General features: G+C 38.4%; 1 protein-coding gene across 1 annotated transcript in view; it reads right to left on the reverse strand.

Moving 5' to 3' along the window:
• LOC112162862 (probable E3 ubiquitin-protein ligase HERC1) overlaps positions 1-13,469 on the reverse strand; it is a 40,551-nt gene extending 27,082 nt beyond the window's left edge. Inside the window, exons 1-24 of the mRNA XM_024298792.2 lie at positions 13,278-13,469; positions 9,805-10,813; positions 8,559-8,654; positions 8,277-8,459; positions 7,559-7,771; positions 7,359-7,457; positions 7,176-7,272; positions 6,908-7,051; positions 6,707-6,834; positions 6,455-6,599; positions 6,194-6,365; positions 5,459-5,593; positions 5,162-5,327; positions 4,837-4,962; positions 4,351-4,575; positions 4,069-4,221; positions 3,785-3,917; positions 2,823-3,011; positions 2,754-2,759; positions 2,491-2,718; positions 2,125-2,298; positions 1,748-1,865; positions 1,502-1,619; positions 679-880 (exon numbers count right to left, since the gene is read on the reverse strand). Coding sequence (XP_024154560.1) covers positions 679-880; positions 1,502-1,619; positions 1,748-1,865; positions 2,125-2,298; positions 2,491-2,718; positions 2,754-2,759; positions 2,823-3,011; positions 3,785-3,917; positions 4,069-4,221; positions 4,351-4,575; positions 4,837-4,962; positions 5,162-5,327; positions 5,459-5,593; positions 6,194-6,365; positions 6,455-6,599; positions 6,707-6,834; positions 6,908-7,051; positions 7,176-7,272; positions 7,359-7,457; positions 7,559-7,771; positions 8,277-8,459; positions 8,559-8,654; positions 9,805-10,782 — 4,228 coding nt within the window. The 5' untranslated portion in view covers positions 10,783-10,813; positions 13,278-13,469. The remainder of the gene's footprint in view (positions 1-678; positions 881-1,501; positions 1,620-1,747; positions 1,866-2,124; positions 2,299-2,490; positions 2,719-2,753; positions 2,760-2,822; positions 3,012-3,784; positions 3,918-4,068; positions 4,222-4,350; positions 4,576-4,836; positions 4,963-5,161; positions 5,328-5,458; positions 5,594-6,193; positions 6,366-6,454; positions 6,600-6,706; positions 6,835-6,907; positions 7,052-7,175; positions 7,273-7,358; positions 7,458-7,558; positions 7,772-8,276; positions 8,460-8,558; positions 8,655-9,804; positions 10,814-13,277) is intronic.
• Between the last annotated feature and the right edge of the window lie 1,321 nt (positions 13,470-14,790).

Consider the following 14,790-nt stretch of genomic DNA (forward strand, 5'->3'; position numbering starts at 1 on the left):
GCAGAAAGTCCCACTCAACTTAACCAATCAGGGGAACTACTGCGAAGGATTCCGTTATGTCTTCTAGCGGCTTAAATCAATGTTAAAATGAATACTTAAAGACCCACTCCACTGAAATTGTGTTGAACCAGGAAGCGATGAAAACCAAATGCTTAAAAATGCTTGGATTTATAATACAGTCAATGTGATGGGCAGGCCAAAGTCTTCCCTCTCCATTTTAATTCTAATTCATCCACTTGCAGTCAAATAGATCCATTAACGTCTTCATTTTCCTCATCTAAGCCCCCATCTGACTCAAAACTGCGTGGCTGGAAGGCTCTGATTTTGCTCAGATTCCGATTATTTTCTTTTTTTTGCTACGCAAATATTAGTTTGGGCTTGTAAGGTGCTATAAGCTAGCAGTATAAAGTGTAAGCAAAGGCATGCTGGGAAACTAGCGAGGCTAACAGTCCCACCCACAACCCAAAAGCTAATTTCTAATGAGCTCCCGAAGAAAATACGTCTTAAAAACAGCACAGGCTTTTTGATTTTGGTTAAAAACAGCATAATCATAACTAAAAGACCACTGGGAACTATTTTATAACTGAAAAACATATAGTTGGAGTACGATATTTAAAAAAAAAATAGCTTTATATTAGCATGATATTGACATCAAGTAAAAGTGATAAAGATTCTAACCTGACAAGTACATACGACTATTGTTGAATCTGTCCTCCTCAGTCGTCTCGTCCTGGTTGTGGTTTGCTGTGGGGGGTGGGGGTACCTGCACCTCTCGGTCACAGTAACTTCCTGATTGACGCTCCTGATCCTTCGCCACTGACTCCAAGGAGCAGCATGGCTCTGTCCCATCTCTGTCTGGACTTTGGACAGACTGAGAGGTCTGCAATACAAAAATATATATTTTTGTTTTGCTTTCTTCTCATTAAAAGTAATTTTACTGTTTTGATATACCTGTAAAAAAAAAAAAATAAGTAAAACTAAAAAAAAAAAACAATTTTGCTGACAAAAACAACACTTTATATTTAAAACGAGGCTGAGGATCAATAAAAAAAATGTAATTAATCAAAAACCTGGAAAAAATGAATTGCGATTAATCGCAATTAATTTAAATTTAACATTATTTGCAATTAATCACGACTTGTTTTGTTACAATATTTGCCAACCACTTATTATCTGCAAATAATCACACACAAAACTGTACATTTAGAACGTTTATTTTTAATTAATGCTGTTAATCGAAAAAAATAATCGGATTAATCACACTTTTAGATTGGGATTAATCACAATAATTGCACTGTTTTTCTAGGTAATTTTTTATGACAATATGCGGAAGCAGAAGACTGTTTCTTTGCCAGGTTGGGTTAATAAATATTAACGTGTTCATTATTTTTTATTAATTGCGTGCGTTAACGCATTAACGTTCACAGCCCTAATTTAAAGATATATATAAAAAAAAAAACACGGAAATGTTTAATTAAATTATTAGGTGGGACAACTGTACCTGTTTGGTAGCTGCTTGCACCTGGGCTATTTTCGGAGAGTTTTTAAAGGCCAGCAAAGTGCTCCTGATTTTACAAACTGTTTCATACACATCCAGCAGCAGCTCACTGGGCTCATATCTGTCTCAGTGGAGTGGAGAAACAAAGGGCATTGTTAGCATAGCAGTCCACAAAAGATTATTTAAAGATGAAAAAACATTATGCAGTACACTAATGAGCTTAAATAATAATCCATTTCTTTTACTGACTTGTCCTGGCAAAATGCCTCCTTCTGCAGGCCAGTGTGTTTCAGGAGAGCAGCCAGACTGCAGCGACAGACCACTTCCAGGAGACAATCCCCTGAAGAACCTCCACTCTCCCATTCTACTGACACAGCAAATAACAAAAAAAGCACAATCGAAAGTTATAAAAGAAATCAGTATACTGTATCTACATTTAAAAGATTTTGACTCGAGTATTAAGAAACAAATTCCATGTAAAGACCCACTCTGATGAAGTGTGTGTTTTTAACATGTTCTTGTGGCATTTTTTTCATGATGCAGGAGATATATTAAGAAAATTAAGTTTAACATTCCATTTCTGGGTATTTATTTGTTCTAATTTAAAGAGAAGTCTGAGTAAATACCTTTACTGTGAGCATACTCCTCCATCTTCCACCAAAGACTACCAGCAGGACCTCTGTTGGATCCAAGAGCCAGCTCCAATAAAATCTTGGTGTCTTCAGTGAGATTCAGTTCTGCTAGTCTGGCATCACTGCTGCCCAGCAGCACTACCTCTGTCAGCCATCCCATGTTGGAGTCTGAAGGACAAAGTATCACTTCATCGTGAAATCACATCTACAACTACAGCCCACCTGCACTCACACTAAAACAGCCTAAAAGTCTTTCAGTTAAGATCTAATCTTTGAATTTATAAAACTCACTTGCTCAACCTTTAAATCAGCATCTCTAGATAGTGTTTTAGCCTACAGAGCAGGAGGTGCGTTTCTTACCTAGCTGTTGAGAGTCCATCTCCAGACCATTCCTGAGAAGGACATCCGACAACCAGACGTCTGATTTCTTCTCCTCGAGAGACGGCGGTGGGCCTTGCAGCATCCCACAAAGACAGCGACCAACCGCCAACGCAACAGACCGTTCCAGGTCCAACAACCAAACCCATCTGCGCTCCTCCTCTTCTTCCTCCTGTTCCTCCTCCTGCAGCTGTCCATTCTTTTCTTCACNNNAAAAAAAAAAAAAAAAAACATTTTTCATCTAGTTTTATTTTGTTTAACTGTGACTGCTGCAATTTTGGGGTTAAAAAAACAAAGATGACTGATGAACTGACCATAGCACATTTCTAGCTCTTGTTCCTCCAGCAAAACAGTCTCTGGCAACAAACTGCTGTAATCATTGAGGTGCTCCAACAAGGACAGTAGATAACTGAGGAGAGGTTGGACTGTTCCTACAGGCAGCAGCAGCAATGAGTATATGATCTGGCACAGCAGGCTGCCGGCCACCGAGTTGTACAACACCGCTGGATTAGAGAGTGAGACAAGCGGGATTAAAGTTGTGATAAAAATAACAAAACTCAATGAATTCGCAGAAATAACAGAAAATAAACAGATTTAAAGCTAAATCCTCGTACATTTCAAAAACTGTTTGTATTGAGTTTATTCCAACTATAATTTACACAAAAGTAAAGACAGAATGAACACATCCTTGCAACGTATGTTGTGGACATTTTGATTTATGCATTTAAAGACTTATTTTATAGTAAAATCTATCATAATTTTAAACCAAAATGATGAAAATTGTGTCTCTGTAGTTGGAGTTAAGATAAAAACAGACATCAGAACAAGTAAACACTAATGTATGCAAAATCCAACTGTAGTTTTACTCACAAAGATGAACTTGTCAGAAAGAGTAAATAATGATACAACCTTTTTTTATTATTATTAATTGCTATGTAAAATAAACAACATTTTTGCAACTCTATGTAATAATATATTTATCTGTCTGTTTTCTAAGCTCGCTTTGTCCTACTCAGTTATAGGATTGCCAGAACCCAGCTAGTTGTGTGTTCATGTTTTTATTTTTGCATTTAAAATAATAAATAAAAAAAACAACATTCATTTTTAATGGTTGCAGTTTAAAATAAAATTAAGTAACAATTTGTTTGACCTGTTCTTTTAAGAATTGCGCTTATTGTATTTCATGAATAAAAGAATAACTATTGCTTTTTTTTATAAACAATCAGAATTTGAAAGGTCCTGAATTGAAAAGAAATAGAATTTGAATTAGACTTACTGTGCAGCTTTTTAATGATCTGTTTGTCCGGTGAACTCTCCTTTAGCAGCTTGGTTGACCTCCTGAGTGTCTCAGCAGCACAAGGAAGCAGCAGATATAGATGCTCATGAAGCAGAGTTACGCTGCTGTCACCCTAAAAAAAGCAAATTAAGTCAACCAAAAATATGTTAAAATTGTGATGCATCAAAAGCACAAAAAGATTAGCAAATACACCTTTATTTCTTTCATAAACAATAACTTCTGAAGTATTTCAACCCAAAAGGGGTTTATAAATGGTTGCACACCTCGAGGCTGGACTGAATGTAGCAGTGGGCCAGCAGGTGTTTGTGGAGACCAGAGAGCAGCTGGTGGAAGTGAGACGGGGGATCACTTTGTCCTCGAGTGTCCTCGGATAGCTGTTTATCACTGTTTTTCTCCAATTCCCCGAACTGCTGCTCCTGTTTAAAGACAAACATCAAAAGATAATAAAACATACTTTGAAAAACAAAACTAAAGTAGTAACAAGTAGTAGTATGGATTGAACATACATGGCAGAATTAATAGAGTGACGAGTTAGTTGTTCATACCGTGTAAAACCCAACGCTGAGCAGCAAAGTTCTCAATAGCACTTCTGCTAGGTGCAGAGGATCGTAGGCCTCGGCGGAGCTGCACGAAGAAGGAGGTCGGCCTGACAGAGCGGGCGTCAGTGGAGGTCCCAGAGCCGCTATCTCGCCAAAATTGCTGTAACCTAATAGAGAAGCTATGTGGCTTTGGTCCTGAAGGCTGCTGAGGACCATGTCTAACTGAAGACGCTGCAGAAGAGGCACGAGATAAGGTAACATTTTCAGTCACAGCATTCTTTAACACATCTCTTCAAGTAATAAATAAAGCCAGTATTTACTCAAAGGTTTTCTTTTTTTAGAAATATTTTACTGATTCTTTAGATCAAAGTCAGTTACAAGGAAAAAAAAATACAAGATAAAACATTCTGGTTAACTCTCCCTTATAACTCTCCCTTATACAATCCAATGAGGCACTGAAAATACATTTAGTTCGAATGGGAATCAAAGTACCTGCCCTTTGGAGAGAACATTTAAACTCTGGGGTCCCTGAGGAAGAAGAGACAGGAGCAGCTCGGTTCTTTCCTTGAGAGGAGGCAGCAGCAGCGATGCACCAATAGACAGAGTGTCCAAAACTGCCTGGAAATCACACAAAAAAATGTGAAAGATGGACAAGTGCTAAAATCAAGTTATCACATCAGACTTCATATCACCACATAAATATTAACACTTCTGCTTTTGAGACCAGATAAAGTGTGATTTTTTTCCCACAGCAAATTGAGCAGTAAACATCAAACAACACAACTGCTTTAATGCAATTTAATAGAGAAAAACGTACTTGGTGTATGGAATCTGGCATGTTAGTGTCTATGAGCCTAAAGAGCAGGTGTCTCAAGGGCCTGCCCTGAGCACCCAGAACCATGGCACCAGTGCCCCCCGCATGGGCCAGAGACAAGTGGATGGACAGCAGCTTCATACACAGCATAAGAAAGTGATGGTGGTCCCTGAGGAGACAGAGCAGAGCGCGTTTAAAGCGTTTTGAGCAGCTGGAAAATGCTGACTCTTCGAACAGCCCTGACACGATCATTAATCTTAAAAAAAAAAAAAAAAATGGATTCTGAAGTAAACGGCAAACCTTTTAGATACAAATGGAGGAGGTGGGCTGTCGTTGCTGATGCCGTCACAATAACTTTCTAGAAAGTTGCGCAGGTACGTGAATGTACTCTCCTCCAAGTCAACACAGAACGGTCTATGCCACGCCACCAACTGTCTGGAAGAAGAAGCAGAGATACGTTATAACCAAATAAGAATTCTTTACATCTGCTTATACCAGGGGTCTGCCACCTTTAACGCTAAAAGAGCAATTTGGTCCAGGTTCTTATGGACCGAAACTCAGAGAGAGACGCAAAGTTTAACCTTAAAGTTAGAAAAATACTCTTTATTTATGGTTTTGTGGCCATTAATAAAATATAAGTTTGAAATTTTCTCTTCAGTTTAGTTTATATATAAAAGACATAATATTTTTCACTTTTGACAATGGCACATAGAAGTTCCTTTCAAAATAAAACACATCCTGTGTTTAATCAGATCCTCCAGCTGCAGCAGATTTACTTTAATTAAAAATAAAAGAAACATGAAATTTTCTATTATGACTTTTGTGTTCCTTCATCCTTTTTCTTCTTTTACTAGTAAATAAAAACACGACAACATTAGTGCAGAATCACACGTGTAGATGTAATAAGATAATGTCACTGATTATAAACTACTCTGACAGTACATTAAACCTTTTTACCATCTTTTTGATCAGTTAGGCCCATCTGACAAGTCAAAAATCTAAACATTAATTAATTAGTTAAGTCTGAAGTTTTACCGGTCACTTGGAACTGCAGTCCATGCCAGACTGTGAGAAGTGCCTGCAGTGATTTGCTGGATTGAAACACCTTCTAAGCCGAGCACCTTTTTGGGTCTGGTGATGGGAGTAGAAGTGTGGCCCTGTCCACATTGGCCCATTGTGTTGTTCCCCCATGCATACACTTCATTCTCTGAAGACAAAAAGATCAGTTGAAGTCAGAGCATGTCATACAGCTTTGGAAATACAACAATGATCTAGAGGGTTATTGAGGTGTCTGACCATGAGACAGAGCCAGACAGTGGCTGTCCCCGCATGAGATGTCAATGATCTTAGTGATACTCAGGTCCTCCACAAATCTTGGCCTCAGCGACGTCGTTTCAGAAGAACCGCACCCCAAACATGAGCCACAACCCCATGCAAACACCTACACAACGACACAAATACACAAAACAGAATGCTTTGTGTTTTATTTGCACTCAATTGTATTTTTTAACAAATTCAATCAAATATTTGGTAGAATTTGCTCCTCACCTGTCCTGCAGAGGTGAGGGCGAGAGATGACTGGCTGCCAGCACACACTTTCCTTATGATAAATCCATGAAGGGCCTCTATCACCTTGGGACGGTAGATCCGATTGGTGTCCCCGTGACCGAGTTTACCTGCAGAGGTGTGTCATAGTTTCCATTTTCATTGAGGTTTTCCAAAGTTCTCTGAATATGTCTGATGGCTCACCATTGTCTCCTCCTCCAAAAGACCACACAGTGCGTCCATCTTGTGCCACGGCAATAGTGTGGGAGCTTCCACAGGCGACCTGCCCCACACCGCTGATGTCCTTCACGAGTGTTGGCACACTACGACTCTGGCTGTCACTGTGACCTTCATCAGGATTACAGACATGATCACAAAACATTTTTTTAAAGCAAATTCAACAGAGAAGAATTTCTTTCCACGAGAAACTTTTGCTCTAATCCAACTTAAAACATCGAAATGAGGTTTGTACCAAGTCTTCCAAAGTCCCCCTCTCCCCACGTGTAAAGCTCTCCGTCAAAAGTCACAGCAGCACTGTGTCTGTATCCAGCAGACACACAAACAACAACCTGCGACAGATAATGACAAAAATGTTGTATCCCATGTTCTATTATCACAAAAAATGCAATAAATAAAAATATAATTTTTTACTAACTTTGCCAAGCAGTGGCCCTTGTATGATTTTAGGGTATTTCTGGGTAGCACTGTTGCCATGACCCAGTTTTCCATATTCTCCATCACCCCAGCTGAACACCTAGAAGAGACATTTTTTAAAAAGGAGAACCAGGAAAATCCTGTTTAGATGAATTTGCCATTTGCTCTGGTGAAGTTAGATAACACAATTTAGGATCTCACCTCCCCTTCCACAGTGATGGCCAAAGTGTGCCCATCAGAGCCCTTAGAGGAGGAGACTTTCTTCATGTTCCTGTGTGGCTCCAGCACAAGTTTCTTGGGCATGGATTGGTTGTTGGAGTCCCCCAGCCCCAGACGCCCATAGCTGCCTTTCCCACAAGCTTTTACTGAACCATCTGCAGACACTGAGAATGTGCAGTACTGGCCTGCCTCAATCTGAAACAAGCGCAACGTGGTTTTATTTAACACTGATTGATGTAAAACTGCAGAATAATGTTGTTCAGAAGAAATTGGTGCAAACAAAAGCATAATCAGAACTTCAAAAAAGGCAACTTTTAACTTTTTCTTTCTTTCTTGATACTCTTACATCAGTACATTATTTCATTTGCATCTTTTCTGGATTTTAAGAAGGGCTTTTTAATGTTTTTCTTCCACTTTAATTTAAATAAGCTCTTGCATGTCACACAAAATAATCCATAGTTGAGCAAAATTCAAGTGTTTAGCATCTACAATCTTAACCTGAGAGTGGCAATAAAAAAGCTGAATTGAAGGAAAGAAACCAATGTATACATTTTTACCTCACCAATAAATACTTGCAAATTTAAAAGTCTAAAAATGAAAGCACATTTTCAAAATGGGGAAATCAACAACAGAAAGGGTTTTGACGCACATTCAAAACATTTTGAAATCTGTAAATAAAGTGACTCAGCCATAAACATACCATTTGAGCATCACTGAAGCCCTGTGTGACTTTTGGCAGCAGGATTTTCTCCAGAGTTCCTTCTGCCAGCTGATGGCTGCTGTTACTCCCCCACACATACACCATGACTGCATCCGACTCGGAGCCGGCCGCAGCTGCATTTGTGCTGCATGAGCTCAGGCAGTAGGATGCCAAGTTACATATCTATGAAGAGAGCAGATTTGTGTTTATAAAGAGTCAAGAGATTTATTTTTTTTTTGCATTGAAATCAACTAACTGGTGCGGTGCAGTTCTCTTTTTTACCTCCTCAAACACAACGATAGCAGCCTGAGAGAGTTGACACAGACCATCAGCATCCTTCATTAGCACCTGAGTGTTGACAGCATCTCCACGAAAACCCTAAAAAAGAAACATTTTTAATTATGAATTCAAGTTTTATTCAGTAAAGAAACACTTTTGGCTAATAACAATGTAAATTAGATGATTATGGTTCTCATTTATCCAGGTGTTGAAGTTGAGTCCGTGTGGATTCTATGAGGATTAGGATTTAGTGCTATCTTCATAAAGATAAATATATATTTCATTTCTTTTTTTTTTTTTTTTAACAAGAACAACAAAAAAAAAAAACAAACAAAAAACTAATAAAAAGAAAATTATCCCACAATCTCAGATGTAACAAAACGTTCAGAGTAGACTATAGATTTTAATCAATCACACCAAATTACAGTTTTAGGCCTCTCTGCTAAATATATATATATATTTTTTTTTAATCCAAATAAGACAATAATAATGCTCTATATTTTTTGTATGTTTTCTTTTTTTTAAATTCAGACATCTTTCTTGAATTGCTTGGCCACTCCACCTGAATAAATGAGAACCTTTATCGACATTTAATTTAGACAGTTACAGATTTTGGTCAAACAATATTAAACTTTCTAAAGTTTGAAGTTTTCAAATATGCAAGTTTTCTATTAGCATTCTCAAATGTTTTCTTGCTCTAACTTTAGGTTTTGGTTTTTATCCATCGCTCTATTTTGATTATCAATTTGTTGAATATTGCAGGAACAATTTGTAGTTAAAAGGCCATTTTTTTGTCTTTGCTTGATCTCAATAAGAAAATAGAAATAGCATTTTAAAAAAGACTACGTGCAAAAATGAATAACAGCATTACAGGTTAAAAAACAGAAGAGATAAAACCTTAAATATAATATGAAAGGAAATACGAATAATGACTCAATCAGATGTCATAAAAATGTCAGATCTTCCTTCATTTACTCAACTTTATGAATCTGATTTTTTTAAATCCATGACTGTCTTTGATAAAGCATGAATGACTTATTTAATCTACTAACAAATGTAAAGCACAAGCAATTGGAATAACAAACAAACAGCAGCTGCTATTCCTATATATGGTATGATCTGTTAAATTGATTAAAATAACACAATTTGATATCAGAAGAGAGAGATAAACTTAGCCTAATCTATAAGATAATCAATAGTGTCTCACACTGATGATTATTAGGTATGAAAATGAGGTTTAAAGACATACCGAGTATTGCCTCATTTGTAGGAGAGTTTGCTGAATGACATCAAAGCTTGCAGCAGCTGACTGCTGGGAGCCCATTGAGGAGGAGGAGGAGGAAGACGGCACAGAGGTTGTAGAGGACATAGATGCAGCCAAAGCTACCTCCACCCACTCTAACAAAAACTTCAGGGAGCCTCTCTGCATGGCCAACCCCAGCAGCAGCTCCAGCGCTAGCCTCCGACCGGTTGGGTCAGCCCCACCCAATCCACTGCTCACTGCCGTCTTCTTTAGGAAGTTAGCCACCTGTGCCAAGCAATCCAAACCCACTGATGGGATCTTGTTCTCATTAGCAAGTGAAAGTGGTGGCAGTGAAGCCAGAACCGAAGATGCTGTGGCCAGCACGTCATTGCAAAGCACAGACTCTGGATGCACGGAGGCTGCATACCTCCAGTTCTGCTGCAGTAAGGAGAAGAGCAGACTCAAACCTGTCCTCACACCCATTTCTATCAGAACGTCTGTGCCCGACTTGACTTTCCCAGCTGCCCCAGAGAGGCATGGTTCTGCAGATATCTCCAGAGGGCCGCCTTCAGTGCCTCCCTCTGTGCACTTGGAGGACAGCTGCACGCGGAATTTGTCATGATATTTGCTGTGAAATGCATAGTAGATCCTCTGCAGAACCACCAGCCTGCGGTGAAGGGCCAGGGTGTAGGAGGTTTGCGTGAGCATGCGGTGAGCCAGCCATCGTTGGCTACGAAGCAGGGATGACAGGTATTCTTCCTTCTCCGCTGCCGCACTGGCATCACACTCAAAGTCTGGCAGCCGCGGGCCGACGAGTTCTTGCACAGGCTGGGCAAGAGTCACCAACTCCTTGTTGTGTAGAAGCTTATCATAGAGGGCGGCTGCCCCATGCCTCTTGGCCGTCTTCAAACCCTCCTCTGCAGCCCAGGAACTATTGAAGTGCTCCTGCCACTTCAACAACACATGGGTTTGACAAGGCACCATGTCTGTGCATTATCCAATCGCTCCTGCACACCTGAAGAAAAAAAACACAAAGCAGCAGGTGGTGAAAAAAATTTGCACTGACAGAATTATCACTGTTCTCACCTACATTTGCTGCTGAAACACCCAGTTATAATGTGTTTTCCCTGCCAAGAAACTCGACTGTAAAGGCGTCAGGTTTCTCTTCAGTGAGGGAAATTTTGCAGCTTCCAGCAGGCTACATCCCAGCTAATGCCACAAACCCAGTAGGCATCCCTGAAATAGGTCGGCTCACTCCAGGATAAAAGCTAAGTGGCACACCCACACTAATGGGAGACTCTTGTCCTCTCAGCTATTATGCTTTACAACATCAAGACATGCTTGTGCAAAATATAATTATTCAGATTCATTCCAGCATTGATAACAATAAAATGTGTCATACAAGCAAATAACTGTTTGTATTGTCCTTATTTTTAGTAGGTGTTATTTAAAAGAATTTTAATGGTGAAAATAAACATATCTGGCTGTATATTAACAAAAGTTTAAGTTAAAGGAATCAAAAAGCCAAATACGGTAATGAGCCATCGAGAAATTACAAGTGAATGATAGGCAGTGAGGAGGCGTCATGTTTCACATTTTAACTGAAGGAAGGCCCACAACATCACACTTTGAAAAATCACTTCTGTATTAATAATGAGATAAACTTGTGATTTTTGGTGCATATTAAATAGTTGAAAGCAACAGAATAAAATAATGTAATTCACTAAGGATTTTCATAACTACAAAATTTTGCTTTAAAAAATGCTCTTAAGATACCTTAAATCTTTTGTTAACGACAAAACATACATTTCAAATGATGCTATAATAAAGAATTGAATTAGGAAAAACAACATTAAAATGACATTTACAGTGCAAGAGTGAAAAGGAGCTCCTCACATTTAATCTTCATGACCCACTCAAGTTATTGCTATTATTAAAAGCCTATGATAAAATGTGAGCTGCTGTGAGTTACACGCTGCTAAACATATGACCATGTCACTTTGCGCAAAGACCCCTGTTGCAAAGACCCATTGCTCCTGCCTTGCTTGAGGCCTCGGGGGCTATATGGTTTCCACCGGGGCCAAAAATAACAGCCAACACTGAGTAGCTGGTCCAACAGTCAGACAACAGCAACAAAAGCACCAGACATCTCAAAATAATACTATATAACTCTTTAATCTTTATTTTAACCAAATGCCAGCTTACTCAAAAAAAGATATTTAAGTATCTACTCAAACCACGCAAGATCTTATTAAAGCAAATTTATTATAGCCAACTCACTATTAAAGCTACAAATTTTTACTTGTGTTCCTTTTCACCCACAATGTGACATTGTTTCTGCTTTTAATAGAAGAATATAATGATAAAAAAAATCCTCTCAAATTCACTATTTGGTTCAACTATATAATAATTAAATGTATAAATGAGTGAAACTAATTTTAGTAATAAAACTCGAAATCTCTTTCAGTTATTTGCCCAAATCTAAAATCATTTGTGCTCCATTTAATCCAGTACAAAAAATGTAAAACATATATCTTATTTTTTATATATTAAGATAATTTACTTAGCTTAATTTGGCTGTTTTTACTGGCATTTCTTTTTAAAAAAAAAATGGATTTAGTTCTTATCGTTTCTGCATGTCATTTTTATGTTTTGGATAAAGATTTGAGGAAAACAAAATATGAGTTGACTGATAAAATAAGAACCAATGGTTTATTTCTAGCCTAAATTTGAAAGTTCCCCTTTAAAATAACTTTACAAAAATTCCCACTGTCTTCAATTAACTTTTATTCAATAAACCTCTGTCTAAAAGCAGAGGGTCTGTGGGCTCATCCTGGACGGACTAGAGGAAGTAGCCGGGCTAATTAGCGACTGTTGTTGCCAGGGCAACCGTGTCCAAGGTGAACATTTATCCTACTTCACTATGAGCGCGTGAGACTGACCGTAGATAGACAGAGTGGTTTAATGACAAATTCGGCTCGCGTGCCTTAAAAGGAGTTTTATTTAAATGTATTAAAAATAAAAATAAAATGAGTAAAGTTATAACAAGTGAGTTCAGCTAGAACACAAACGAGCAGGTGGCAGGACAGTCATTAATTCACGCATAACGACATTATCCAGTCTTGTTACTGCACAGTCGAACGTTAACGTCTCGCGCGGGTGATGTCTCTTTTTTTAGCTAGCTAGCTAGCTCCCTAGCTCCCTGACACGAGCATAAACAACGTAAAGTGAGAATTTAAAACGCCGTGTCATTGGCCGCACCAACATTTTGCATATGCGCTGACAGCTGAGCTAACACGCAGGCTGCACTGCAGTTGCTAGTCTGCTCCACGGCTGTCAAACCCGACCAAGCCCCTCCGCTTGTTTTCCTGACAGTAAAAACACACCCCGCTAACCATCACGGAGCTAATTCGTTTATTTTTTTTAAGCTGGCTGCTATACTATAAATTACGTGATACGGTTGCATATATTCAACTTACCTTAGCAGTGGATCTCAGTCGTTGTGGGGGTTTACGTTACCTGTCCCGTCCCAGTGAGGTCTCCCTTGGACGTGATTCTCGCGTCAGCTTTATCCTAGCTCACTCACCCACCCCCCCTTCTTCTGCTTTAAACATTGATGGCAACGGGAGATTGGTTCTCTACCTTAGCGCCACAGCGTGCTCAGGAGTCATCCATTTCAACATCTTTCTTTTGGTTTTTGCTCTTTTATTGTACCTGTGTGGGATACCTGCCTGATAAACCAGATGGCATGTCTGTGAGCGCTGCAGGCGAGGCTATAACTTAAAAAAAATGCAAATATAAAATAAATATTCTACTAATTTATATAGTTTTGAAGCAGTTTTATATAAAAATAAAAGTAATTCTGCATTGCCACAGATTATAAAGCTGCACAATCTGCCAAAAGGGAAATTTAGAAATGTTGCATTGTGGGAAATGTAGGCTGTAGCAGTGTCTTAGACGGGGAGCCTGACGTCACAGGTCATTTCTGGATCTGTATGATAAATAAATAAACATCATAACAATATCAATTCTGCAAAGTTTTATAAACCACACTTCTATAAACTCATCTAAATACTCATTGTATGTTTTTGTTTATTTGCTTATTGATTCTGATTTATTTTACTTTATTCATGTTTGTGTGTATTTCAATTGTTTTTGTGTACAGTTTTTTTGTAATGAAACTGACATATGTAATAAAGTTTCAAATAAATAAACAAATAAATAAGCAAACATGTCACTCTTGCGACTTTACTTGAGAATAACAAATGTTTAGTTAAATAAAAACGAATCTCAAATGTATTACCACATCAACTTAAATGAATGTCTTTTATAAAACAAATAACTACTGATCCAATACCTGGATATTTAGTTAGTGAATAATATAATATGGGCTTTTAGCCTATTCTCATATAAGCAATCATTTAGATAGCCTGCTACCAGAAGTATGTTGTACAAAAAAAGGTAGATGTACTTTATATACATTATTACTGTACTGGGTACTTGTACATTAAAAGTATTATTGTGTCAGTGTTTCATAGGTTTAAGTGATTCATGTATCTCTAAATGTTATGGAGCAGTCTTGGGTGACACGTCTTGACATGGTTCCTGTGGACAGGCAGACTGAACTGATGGATCCTCTTTTCCACATACTGCTCTACCTGGGAAAGCCTACTCTATGGTGCTTGACAACAAGAATTCCTTTGATAGTTGAACCTCTGATTTAGAAGGACCAGTGCAATGTTAGCTCTGTTTGTGGAACAGTGGGTTAGCTCCACACCTTACACAGATTGTGGAAATTTGCAAATCCAACCCAAGGCTTTGTGGATTTGGGGAGATAATTTGATCTTGTGCCTTGTAAAGTTCTGTGGGAGGTGCTCTAGGAATATGGGACCCCAAATGAGGGTCATCGGGTCTCTGTACAATCAAGAAGTTGCTAAAAATTAGCCTATACTGAAGTAAGTCAAATGTATTCACAGTGGGTGTTTGACTCTG

This window comes from Oryzias melastigma, linkage group LG12, assembly GCF_002922805.2.
Source record: "Oryzias melastigma strain HK-1 linkage group LG12, ASM292280v2, whole genome shotgun sequence".
Taxonomy (NCBI): Eukaryota; Metazoa; Chordata; class Actinopteri; order Beloniformes; family Adrianichthyidae; genus Oryzias; species Oryzias melastigma.